The sequence below is a fragment of the Eretmochelys imbricata genome, chromosome 4, assembly GCF_965152235.1.
Source record: "Eretmochelys imbricata isolate rEreImb1 chromosome 4, rEreImb1.hap1, whole genome shotgun sequence".
In the NCBI taxonomy this organism is placed as follows: Eukaryota; Metazoa; Chordata; order Testudines; family Cheloniidae; genus Eretmochelys; species Eretmochelys imbricata.
This window is the reverse complement of record NC_135575.1, coordinates 87442082-87454426: the sequence shown is the minus strand read 5'-3', so window position 1 is coordinate 87454426 and position 12345 is coordinate 87442082. Positions and strand designations below refer to the sequence as shown.

General features: G+C 43.8%; 1 protein-coding gene across 10 annotated transcripts in view; it reads left to right on the top strand.

The window, feature by feature from the left end:
• The window catches only part of PCM1 (pericentriolar material 1), an 88298-nt gene that overhangs the window by 33584 nt on the left and 42369 nt on the right, over window positions 1-12345 (top strand). For all 10 annotated transcript variants that reach the window (XM_077815575.1, XM_077815573.1, XM_077815572.1 and 7 more), the window contains 4 exons: window positions 249-406; window positions 700-911; window positions 3489-3643; window positions 3730-3859. In XM_077815575.1, the coding sequence (XP_077671701.1) occupies window positions 249-406; window positions 700-911; window positions 3489-3643; window positions 3730-3859 (655 nt within the window). The remainder of the gene's footprint in view (window positions 1-248; window positions 407-699; window positions 912-3488; window positions 3644-3729; window positions 3860-12345) is intronic.

Sequence of the window (12345 nt, the reverse complement as noted above, 5' to 3'; positions counted from 1 at the left end):
TGGATTGGGGAATTTTGGTTGTCCCGCTGAAGGGGAAATGGGATGTTAAAGTTTGTATATGCTTGTTTTGAATGACCTTCTATCTTGGCAATTGTAGTGTTGAGCACATTAATCTAAAATGATTTAAATTTAAAAAAAAAGAAATCCATGTGCTTGTCTCTTCCAACAATTTAAAAAAACTAGATAAGATATAAAAGTTTTAATGGACTTAAAACCAATTTTTTAATATGATGAATGTTTTCTCCTAGAAACCCCCAGGGAATTAGTAGCTGGGGTGAAATAAATAGCAATTCCAACATACAGTGTGGAACTACTAACAGAGATGGAAGACACCTTAATACAGACTGTGAAATAAATAACCGATCTGCTGCTAATTTAAGGACTTTAAATATGTCTTCAACATTAGGTATGCTTTAAAAGATATTGAAGTATGACTGTATATAGAGTTAAAACTGACGAGTGTGTGTTTGGGAGCATGTTAACTCCTTCGGCTTTCTTTCTGGTCACATGGTTTGTGAGTTTCAGATTTGCATATAAACTAAGTGTTCAACAAGGGCTTAAATGCTAGATTGGGTTCTTTTCATTGAGCAGTACAGCTTCAGATCTGAAACGCACTAGTCATATGAACATTTAGTGATTTTTAACAAGTTCACTAGTGTTTATCTGCAGCATTGGCACTGTTTGTTGTTTTTCCTTCAGATTGTCGTAATAGGGACAATGACAAAGATATTGATGTATCGCAAGGTGGTGATGATGAAGTGGAAGAGGACAGAGCCAGTGAAGTTTCTTTATCTAGCTGCAGAAGCAGTGTTGCTGATGCTGGAGATGCTGAGTTTGAGCAGAAGATCAATAGACTTATAGCTGCAAAACAAAAACTTAAACAGTTACAAAATCTTGTAGCTATGGTACAGGTACGTCTTACAAATACAATCTTATTACATGCCCGTGAACATTAATTTAAGAGTTAGTAGTGTGTTTTTTTGTGTATGAACTAACTTTGTGCACAATGAAAAAACGCAGACCAGACTAATAGAGTGGTAGTGCTCACTGTAAAGCTTGACAAAGGAGAATAGTTTGATTTGTCTAATATGGAGGTCGTCCATTTGAAACACAAATCTAAAATACTCTTTAAAGCAGCAGTTATCAACCAGGGGTCCAGGGCCCCATGGGGGGCCTCAAGCAGGATTCAGGGGGTCTGCCAAGCAAGGCCACTGTTAGACTTGCTGGGGCACAGGGCAGAAAGCCGAAGCCTCACCACGGGCTTGTCTTCACTACGGGGAGATAGACACTGCTGCCATCAATGCAACAGGGATCAATTTTAGTGGGTCTAGTGAAGACCTGCTAAATCTACACCAGAGCGCTCGGGTCGACCCCAGTACTCCAGCTCTCTGAGAAGAGTAAGAGAAGTCGACCGGAGAGCGTCTCCCATCAATGCAGCGCAGTGAAGACAACGGGGTAAGTCGACCTAAGCTGCGTTGACTCCAGCTACGTTATTTATGTAGCTGGAGTAGCATAACTTTGGTTCACTTACCCGTGTAGTGAAGACAAGCCCCACGTGGGGCTGAAGCCGAGGGCCCCAAGCCCTGCCACCTGGGGTTGAAGCCGAAGCCTGAGCAGTTGCCCTGCTTGCTACCCTGCAATGTCAGCCCTGGCTTTTATATGAAGAAAAACTACTGTTGTGGCACAGCTGGGCCTTGGAGTTTTATAGCATTTTGGTGTGGCCTCAGAAAGCAGAAGGTTGAGAGGGACTTTAAACTTAAATTATAATATAAAAAACTTTCTTATAAAAACCCATGGATCACGAACTGAATTCTAAAAATCTAATAATTTTTCAGTGTTTATGCTCTATTACTCTTGCATTTTTTTTCCATCTTGGATAATGAATATTAGTGAAATCAGTCTCACTTTGAGGTTCTGAGTTCTGCAACTTTGGCTTTTGATTACTACAGGGGAACAGATTTTTTTTAATAGCATCTGATTCTACTGGAATTTAAAAAAATGTATTGGTCAATATTTTCATAAAAGTTTGTTTTCAGACTCTTATCTTGTGGGCCAAATAAGAAATGCCTGTGTCCCTTTAATGTTTTTAAATAAAAAGTTTTTCTTTCATTGGTTTTGATGGTCTCCCCAAACAATTCCTCCTCCTGACTTTCAGCTGAAACAAGATTATTAACATAATACCCCACAAAAGGCAATTTAAAAAACTGTACATCTTTTACTTTTATACAGTAAGTAAATTTAAAGATAAAAACCTGTACCTTATTAAAAATTTGTAATTCTTACAATCTGAGAATTTAGTTAAGGTGTGTGCTTTATTTCTTATGTAAGTGGAATTGTCGTAGCCAGAGAGGAGAGCTGCTGAACAGATACAGGTTTTTTTTTGTTGTGCTGTTCTTTGAACTCTGGTTGTGGATTTATGATGTGCATGATCATGGTGCAAATAATTTTAAACTGTACATTTGAATCCATCCAACCTTTGTGACTGACAGCAGTTTAGTTAACCTGAGCACAATTATTTGCATAATCAATACCTGTATTGTGAATATGCAGATCTCTCTGCTCTGGCTTCCATAATCCCTCTGTTTTAATTGGTTCTTGATTCAGAATGTTCATCTTGGACAGCAACAGGAATGGATGCTTCAGCTTCATAGCCTTTTAGATTAAGCCAAAAATTTCTAAATTTAGATGAGATGGGGGAAAAAAAATCAAAAGCCAAGAAAATGGGGCTTTTAAGCTACATAAAGGGCACTTTATTTTAAAATGTTTTTAAATTTGTGTCTTTCAGGCATAGCTTGGTTTCTGATTAAGTGTATAGAATATTTTCAGGATCTCAATAGGACGACAATTAAATAGGCAATCGCCTATTCCAGGGTTCTCAAGCTTAGTTACACTGCAACCCCCTTCTGACAACAAAAATTACTACACAATCCCAGGAGGGGGGACCGAAGCCTGAGCCCACTTGAGCTCTGCCGTGGTGGGGGTGCCAAAGCCGAAGACCAAGGGCTGCAGCCCCAGGCAGGGGACCTGTAACCTGAGTCCCACCGCCAAGGGCTAAAGCCCTGAGGCTTGGGCTTTGGCCCTGGGTGGGGGGGCTTGGGCTTCATCTCTGTACCCCAGCAAGTCTAAGCCAGCCCTGGTGACCCCATTAAAATGGGGTTGTGACCACTGGCTATTCCTTCTCTACTCTTGTCCCTCAATAACTGTCATATTTTTGTTCATAGTACTCCAATAAATTACTCTCCATCTGTAAACTGTTGCTCCAGCTATATAGACTATATATACGCACATATGGCTGGAGCATGATTTGTCTGTGTTGTATAGTTTAGAGTTGGAGAGTAATATATATTGGAGTACTGTGTGTGTTTATTTACATATAAACATAAAATGTGATCTTAATACACAAAGGTAAAATTTTCCAGATTTGTTGGCAAAATATGGTTGATTAGAAATATCAGTGTACCAATTGAAAAATATGGCTGCTGTTACAGGATGATGAGACAGAGCCTGAAGCAACTACTGCTGATACATCTAATGCGGGTGACTTCTTTTTGGCTGAAGTAGAGGAGGCAAAGCAGCAACCAAATAACATCAGAGCTACTACCAACAAATTGCAGCAAGATGTGAGACTGAATGAAAAAGCAAGGTTTATTGTCTTTTAATTATCTTAAAAGATCACATTTCCATCAAATCTCTTGCTAAGTAATATGCAGCTAATATCTCCTACTACAGAGAAAAATTCTATGAAGCTAAACTTCAGCAGCAGCAGCGGGAACTTAAACAACTTCAAGAAGAAAGAAGGAAACTGATTGAGATTCAAGAAAAAATCCAAGCATTACAGAAGGCTTGTCCTGACCTTCAAGTAGGTAGAGTATACTTCTTCACAGACTCCAGGGGTATGGTCTACATTGCAGTAAAACATCCACAACTGGTCTGCGTCAGTTGCCTCGGGCTGTGGGGCTATTAAAATTGCAGTGTAAATGTTCAGGCTTGGGCTGGAGCCCGGTCTCTGGGACCCTCTCCCCTTGCAGGGTCCTAGAGCTCAGGCTCCAGTCTGAACTTGAATGTTTACACTGCAATTGTATAGTCCCACAGCCTGAGCCCTGTGAGCCCAAGTCTACTGACACAGATCCAGCGTGGGTGGTGGTGATGGTTTATATCTACACTGCAATAAATCAGGCAATGGGGCACCAAATGTCTCACAGCAGTAGTTTTTCTAGTAGAAAAATTGCAATTCAGAACTTCAAGTTGTTTATGCTCATAATGTTGACTTTTGTTCTTACAGTGGTTTTGTTGACTCATTCATAATTATAGATAAAGCTTAGAAGGGATCACCTATAATCATCTAGTATGACCTCCTTTATAACACTTGCCATAGAACCTCGCCTGATGATTTCTGGATGAGGGTTGTAGCTTCTATATGAGCTATAGCATATCTTTCTAGAAAGATATGCAGTCTTTATTTTTACTTCAAAGGATGGAGAAATCACCACATTCCTACGTAAGATGTTCCAGTGGTAAATTACTGTTACTGTTAAATATTTGCACCTTATTTCTAGTCTGACATTTTGTCTAGTTTCAGCTTCCAAACATTGAATCTCGTTATACCTTTTTCCTACTAGATTAGCAACGTCTACGATCAGAATCTCTTCCCTATGTATGTACTGGTAGTGTTGACCATGATCATTTCATTTCTTACACCTCTTTTGGATAAACTCAATATATTGAGCGTCTTAAGAGTATGGCTACACTACAAAATTAGGTCAAATTTATAGAAGTCGGTTTTTTAGAAATCGTTTTTATATAGTCACTTGTGTGTGTCGCCACACAAAATGCTCTAAGTGCATTAAGTGCATTAACTCGGCGGAGTGCTTCCACAGTACTGAGGCTAGCATAGACTTCTGGAGCGTTGCACTGTGGATAGCTATCCCACAGTTCCCGCAGTCTCCGCTGCCCATTGGAATTCTGGGTTGAGATCCCAATGCCTAATGGGGCAAAAGCATTGTTGCAGGTGGTTCTGGGTACATGTCGTCAAGCCCTCCCTCCCTCTGTGAAAGCAACGGCAGACAATCGTTTTGCGCCTTTTTTCCTGAGTTACCTATGCAGATACCATACCACGGCAAGCATGGAGCCCGCTCAGCTCACTGTCACTGTACGTCTCCTGGGTGCTGGCAGACGTGGTACTGCATTGCTACACAGCAGCAGCCCATTGCCTTGTGGCAGCAGACGGTGCAATACGCCTGATGATTGAGGTCAGAACATGTAGGGATAAAGTGAGACAGGCTAAAAGTCAAGTAGAGTTGGACCTTGCAAAGGGAATTAAAACCAAAAGTAAAAGGTTCTATAGTCTTATAAATAAGAAGGAAACAAGGAAAGAAGAAGTGGGACCGCTAAATACTGAGGATGGAGTGGAGGTCAAGGATAATCTAGGCATGGCCCAATATCTAAACAATTACTTTGCCTCAGTCTTTAATAAGACTAAAGAGGATCTTAGGGATAATGGTAGCATGACAAATGGGAATGAGGATACGGAGGTAGAGATTACCAAATCCGAGGTAGAAGCCAAACTTGAACATCTTAATGGGACTAAATCGGGGGGCCCAGATAATCTTCATCCAAGAATATTAAAGGAATTGGCACATGAAATTGCAAGCCCATTAGCAAGAATTTTTAATGAGTCTGTAAACTCAGGGGTTGTACCATATGATTGGAGAATTGCTAACATAGTTCCTATTTTTAAGAAAGGGGGGGAAAAAAGGTAATTCGGGTAACTACAGGCCTGTTAGTTTGACATCTGTAGTATGCAAGGTCTTGGAAAAAATTTTGAAGGAGAAAGTAGTTAAGGACATTGAGGTCAATGGTAAATGGGACAGAATACAACATGGCTTTACAAAAGGTAGATCATGTCAAACCAACCTGATCTCCTTCTTTGAGAAAGTAACAGATTTTTTAGAAAAAGGAAACGCAGTGGATCTGATTTACCTAGATTTTAGTAAGGCGTTTGATACCGTGCCACATGGGGAATTATTAGCTAAATTGGAAAAGATGGGGATCAATATGAAAATTGAAAGGTGGATAAGGAATTGGTTAACAGGGAGACTACAGCGGGTCCTACTTAAAGGTGAACTGTCAGGCTGGAGGGAGATTACCAGTGGAGTTCCTCAGGGATCGGTTTTGGGACCAATCTTATTTAATCTTTTTATTACTGACCTCGGCACAAAAAGTGGGAGTGTGCTAATAAAGTTAGCGGATGATACAAAGCTGGGAGGTATTGCCAGTTTAGAGAGAGACCGTGATATCATACAGGAAGATTGGGATGACCTTGTAAACTGGACTAATAGTAATAGGATGAAATTTAATAGTGAGAAGTGCAAGGTCATGCGTTTAGGGATTAATAACAAGAATTTTAGTTATAAGCTGGGGATGCATCAATTAGAAGTAACGGCGGAGGAGCAGGACCTTGGAGTATTGGTTGATCACAGGATGACTATGAGCTGCCAATGTGATATGGCTGTGAAAAAAGCTAATGCGGTCTTGGGATGCATCAGGAGAGATTTTTCCAGTAGGGATAAGGAGGTTTTAGTACCGTTATACAAGGCACTGGTGAAACCTCACCTGGAGTACTGTGTGCAGTTCTGGTCTCCCATGTTTAAGAAGGGTGAATTCAAACTGGAACCGGTACAGAGAAGGGCTACTAAGATGATCCGAGGAATGGAAAACCTGTCTTATGAAAGGAGACTCAAGGAGCTTCGCTTGTTTAGCCTAACTAAAAGAAGGTTGAGGGGAGATATGATTGCTCTCTATAAATATATCAGAGGGATAAATACCAGAGAGGGAGAGGAATTATTTTAGCTCAGTACCAATGTGGACACAAGAACAAATGGATATAAACTGGTCACTGGGAAGTTTAGACTTGAAATTAGACGAAGGTTTCTAACCATCAGAGGAGTGAAGTTTTGGAATAGCCTTCCAAGGGAAGCAGTGGGGGCAAAAGACCTATCTGGCTTTAAGATTAAACTCGGTAAGTTTATGGAGGAGATGGTATGATGGGATAACATGATTTTGGTAATTAATTGATCTTTATTCATGGTAAATAGGCCCAATGGCCTGTGATGGGATGTTAGATGGGGTGGGATCTGAGTTACTACAAAGAATTCTTTCCTGGGTATCTGGCTGGCGAATCTTGCCAATATGCTCAGGGTTTAGCTGATCGCCATATTTGGGGTCGGGAAGGAATTTTCCTCCAGGGCAGATTGGAAGAGGCCCTGGAGGTTTTTCGCCTTCTTCTGTAGCATGAAGCATGGGTCATGTGCTGGAGGATTCTCTGCTCCTTGAAGTCTTTAAACCACAATTTGAGGACTTCAATCGCTCAGACATAGGTGAGAGGTTTTTTTGCAGGAGTGGGTGGGTGAGATTCTGTGGCCTGCGTTGTGCAGGAGGTCGGACTAGATGATCATAATGGTCCCTTCTGACCTTAATATCTATGAATAGGCCTGATAACCATCGTCGTCATGTCCAAGGTGTTCCTGGCTGCCTCGGTAAGGTTGGTCAGGAGCGCCTGGGCAGACATGGGCGCAGGGACTTAAAATAGGAGTGACTCGACCAGGTCATTCTCTTTAGTCCTGCAGGCAGTCCTATTGCACCATCTCCTGCTGAGCAGGCACCGTCTGCTGCCAGCCAAAGATGTAAAAGATAGATGGAGTGGATCAAAACAAGAAATACACTAGATTTGTTTTGTATTCATTTGCTCCCCCCTCCCTCCCTCTGTGAAATCAGCAGCCGACAGTCATTTTGGTGAGGTCTGTCAGGGGCACCTTGAAAAGTTTAATGGAGATTCAGTCCTGCCTGAAATACCTGCGGGGGAGTGGGGGGGATGGGGATAGCTCAGTGGGTTGAGCATTGGCCTGCTAAACCCAGGATTTTGAGTTCAGTCCTTGAGGGGGCCATTCTGTGTGACAGTTGTTTGTTTCTCCTTAATATAAAGCCACCCCCTTTGTTGATTTTAATTCCCTGTAAGCCAACTCTGTAAGCCATGTCGTCAGTCGCCCCTCCCTCTGTCAGAGCAACGGCAGACAATCGTTCTATGCCTTTTTTTTCTGTGCAGACGCCATACCACGTCAAGCATGGAGCCTGCTCAGATCACTTTGGCAATTAGGAGCACATTAAACACCACGCGCATTATCCAGCAGTATATGCAGCGCCAGAACCTGGCAGAGCGATACTGGGCGAGTAGACGACGTCAGCTCAGTGACGAGAGTGATGAGGACATGGACAGACTTCTCTCAAAGCACGGGCCCTGGCAATGCGGGCATCATGGTGCTAACGGGGCAGGTTCATGCAGTGGAAGGCCGATTCTGGGCCCGGGAAACAAGCACAGACTGGTGGGACCGCATAGTGTTGCAGGTCTGGGACGATTCCCAGTGGCTGCGAAACTTTCTCATGCATAAGGGCACTTTCATGGAACTTTGTGACTTGCTTTCCCCTGCCCTGAAGCACATGAATACCAAGATGAGAGCAGCCCTCACAGTTGAGAAACGAGTGGCGATAGCCCTGTGGAGGCCTGCAATGCCAGACAGCTACCGGTCAGTCAGGAATCAATTTGGAGTGGGCAACTCTACTGTGGGGGCTGCTGTGATGCAAGGCAATCAAAGATCTGCTGATATCAAGGGTAGTGACCCAGGGAAATGTGCAGGTCATAGTGGATGGCTTTGCTGCAATGAGATTCCCTAACTGTGGTGGGGCTATAGACGGAACCCATATCCCTATCTTGGCACCGGAGCACCAAGCCGGCGAGTACATAAACTGCAAGGGGTACTTTTCAATAGTACTGCAAGCACTGGTGGATCATAAGGAACGTTTCACCAACATCAACGTGGGATGGCCGCGAAAGGTCCATGACACTCGCATCTTCAGGAACTCTGGTCTGTTTCAAAAGCTGCAGGAAGGGACTTTATTCCCAGACCAGAAAATAACCATTGGGGATGCTGAAATTCCTATAGTTATCCTTGGGGACCCAGCCTACCTCTTAATGCCATGGCTCATGAAGCCATACACAGGCAGCCTGGACAATAGTTAGGAGCTGTTCAACTACAGGCTGAGCAAGTGCAGAATGGTGGTAGAATGTGCATTTGGAGGTTTAAAGGCGCGCTGGCGCAGTTTACTGACTCGCTTAGACCTCAGCAAAACCAATATTCCCACTGTTGTTACTGCTTGCTGTGAGCTCCACAATATCTGTGAGAGTAAGGAGGAGACGTTTATGGCGGGGTGGGAGGTTGAGGCAAATCACCTGGCCGCTGGTTACGCGCAGCCAGACAGCAGGGCAGTTAGAAGAGTGCAGGAGGGCACGGTACGCATCAGAGAAGCTTTGAAAACCAGTTTCATCACTGGCCAGGCTACAGTATGAAAGTTCTGTTTGTTTCTCGTTGATGGAAACCCCTCGCCCCTTGGTTCACTCTATTTCCCTGTAAGCCAACCGCCCTCCCCTCCCCTCCCGCCTTCAATCACCACTTGCAGAGGCAATAAAGTCATTGTTGCTTCACATTCATGCATTCTTTATTAATTCATCACACAAATAGGGGGATAACTGTCAAGGTAGCCCAGGAGGGGTGGTGGAGGAGAGAAGCACCGGGAGGGGTGGTGGAAGAGGGAGGGACAAGGCCACACAGCACTTTAAAAGCTTAAAATTTTAAGTTATTGAATGCCAGCCTTCTGTTGCTTGGGCAATCCTCTAGGGTGGAGTGGCTGGGTGGCCGGAGGCTCCCCCACCACGTTCTTGGGCATCTGGGTGAGGAGATTATGGAACTTGGGGAGGAGAGCGTTTGGTTACACAGGGGCTGTAGTGGCGGTCTGTGCTCCAGCTGCCTTTCCTGCAGCTCAACCATACGCTGGAACATATGAGTTTGATCCTCCAGCAGCCTCAGCATTGAATCCTGCCTTCTCTCATCACACTGCCGCCACCGATCAACTTCAGCCTTCTCTTTAGCCCGTCACCTCTCCTCCCAGTCATTTTGTGCTTTCCTGCACTCTGACATTGTCTGCCTCCACCCGTTCGTCTGTGCTCTGTCAGTGTGGGAGTACAGCATGAGCTCAGAGAACATTTCATCGCAAGTGTGTTTTTTTTCGCCTTCTGATCTTCACTAGCCTCTGGAAAGGAGAAGATCCTGTGGTCCTTGAAACACATGCAGCTGGTAGAGAAAAAAAGAAGGGACAGTGGTATTTAAAATGACATATTTTATAGAACAATGGGTACACTCTTTCACGATAAACCTTGCTGTTAACATTACATACATAGCACATGTGTTTTTATTACAAGGTCGCATTTCGCCTCCCCCTATCACGTGGCTAGCTCCTCCCCCTGCCCCATGGCCAACAGCGGGGAGCATTTCTGTTCAGCCACAGGCAAACAGCCCAGCAGGAACGGGTACCTCTGAATGTCCCCTTAAGAAAAGCACCCTCAACCAGGTGACCATGAACGATATCACTCTCCTGAGGATAACACAGAGATAAAGAACGGATGTTGTTTGAACGCCAGCAAACATACACTGCAATGCTTTGTTCTGCAATGATTCCCGAGTACGTGCTACTGGCCTGGCGTGGTAAAGTTTCCTACCATGGTGGACGGAATAAGGCTGCCTTCCCCAGAAACCTTTTGCAAAGGCTTTGGGAGTACATCCAGGAGAGCTTTATGGAGATGTCCCTGGAGGATTTCTGCTCCATCCCCAGACACGTTAACAGACTTTTCCAGTAGCTGTATTGGTCGCGAATACCAGGGCAAATTAATCCTGAAGCACTCTTGCTTTTAAACCATGTATACTATTTTAAAACTTACACTCAACAGAGGTCCCTTCTCTGCCTGGCGGGTCCAGGAGGTACTGGCTCCAGGTCCAGGGTGAGGAACAGTTCCTGGCTGTCGGGAAAACTGGTTTCTCTGCTTGCTTGCTGTGAGCTATCTACAACCTCCTCATCATCATCAGCTTCTTTGTCCCCAAAACCTGCTTCCGTGTTGCCTCTATCTCCGTTGAAGGAGTCAAACAACACGGTTGGGTTAGTGGCATGTTTTGGGCTCTGACCCGGAGCGGCCATTTGCCTCTCTGGTTTTCTGGTAGGCTTGCCTCAGCTCTAAGTTTCACGTGGCACTGCTGCGGGTCCCTGTTATGGCCTCTGTCCTTCATGCCCTGGGAGATTTTGACAAATGTTTTGGCATTTCGAAAACTGGAACGGAGTTCTGATAGCACGGATTCCTCTCCCCATACAGCAATCAGATCCCGTACCTCCCGTTTGGTCCATGCTGGAGCTCTTTTGCGATTCTGGGACTCCATCATGGTCACCTCTGCTGATGAGGTCTGCATGGTCACCTGCAGCTTGTCACGCTGGCCAAACAGAAAATGAAATTCAAAAGTTCGCACGCCTTTTCCTGTCTACTTGGCTAGTTCATCTGAGTTGAGAACGCTGTTTAGAGCGGTCACAATGGAACACTCTGGGATAGTTCCGGGAGGCCAGTACCATCTAATTGCGTCCACAGTACCCCAAATTTGACCCGGCAAGGCCGATTTCAGCACTGATCCTCTTGTCGGGAGTGGAGTAAGGAAATCAATTTTAAGAGCCCTTTAAGTCGAAAAAAAGGGCTTTGTCGTGTGGACGGGTGCAGGGTTAAATCGATTTAACGCTGCTAAATTCGACCTAAAGTCCTAGTGTAGACCAGGGCTCACTATATAAGGCATGTTTTTCAGACTTCAAATTGTTCTTGTAGCTCCTTTCTGAACTCCTGAATGAATACTGAAAAATTTGAAAAAGTGGACACTGTATTTTAGTAATGGTCTCAGTACTGCCATATACAGAGCTAGGTTCTGCCTCTCTGCTCCTGTGTGGTGATCTCCTTCTTATAGGTGCAAGGATTGCATTTGCCCTTTTAGCTACATAATCTCACTGGAAACTCATGGTCATTAGCTTATTTACTATGAACCTTAAGTCCTTTTCAGAACCCCTGTATTCCAGAGTAATGTCTCATCTTGTGAAGGTGACTTTATATTTGGCTGCATTAAAACAGAAGTTCAGATGAGCCCATCTTACCAAACTTTGCAAAGTTTGTTAATTTTTGTGTACTTCATTTTCACTACAATCTTTCCCTAAATCTGGAATATATCCTAGATCTGAAGGTAACACTGGTTCTCTCAAAATGAAAGTTAACAAGATGTTGCCTTTTCTTCAAAAGTATGTTTCATTTAGGCAGTTGAAAATGCTGCAATTACTAAAAGAGCTAAAGGGACCAGTATTCTACCACATTGCACAATGTTGGTTTGAGTTTTTAAAATTCATTTGTGATTACAAAGTTTCTGATTTCATTTATAT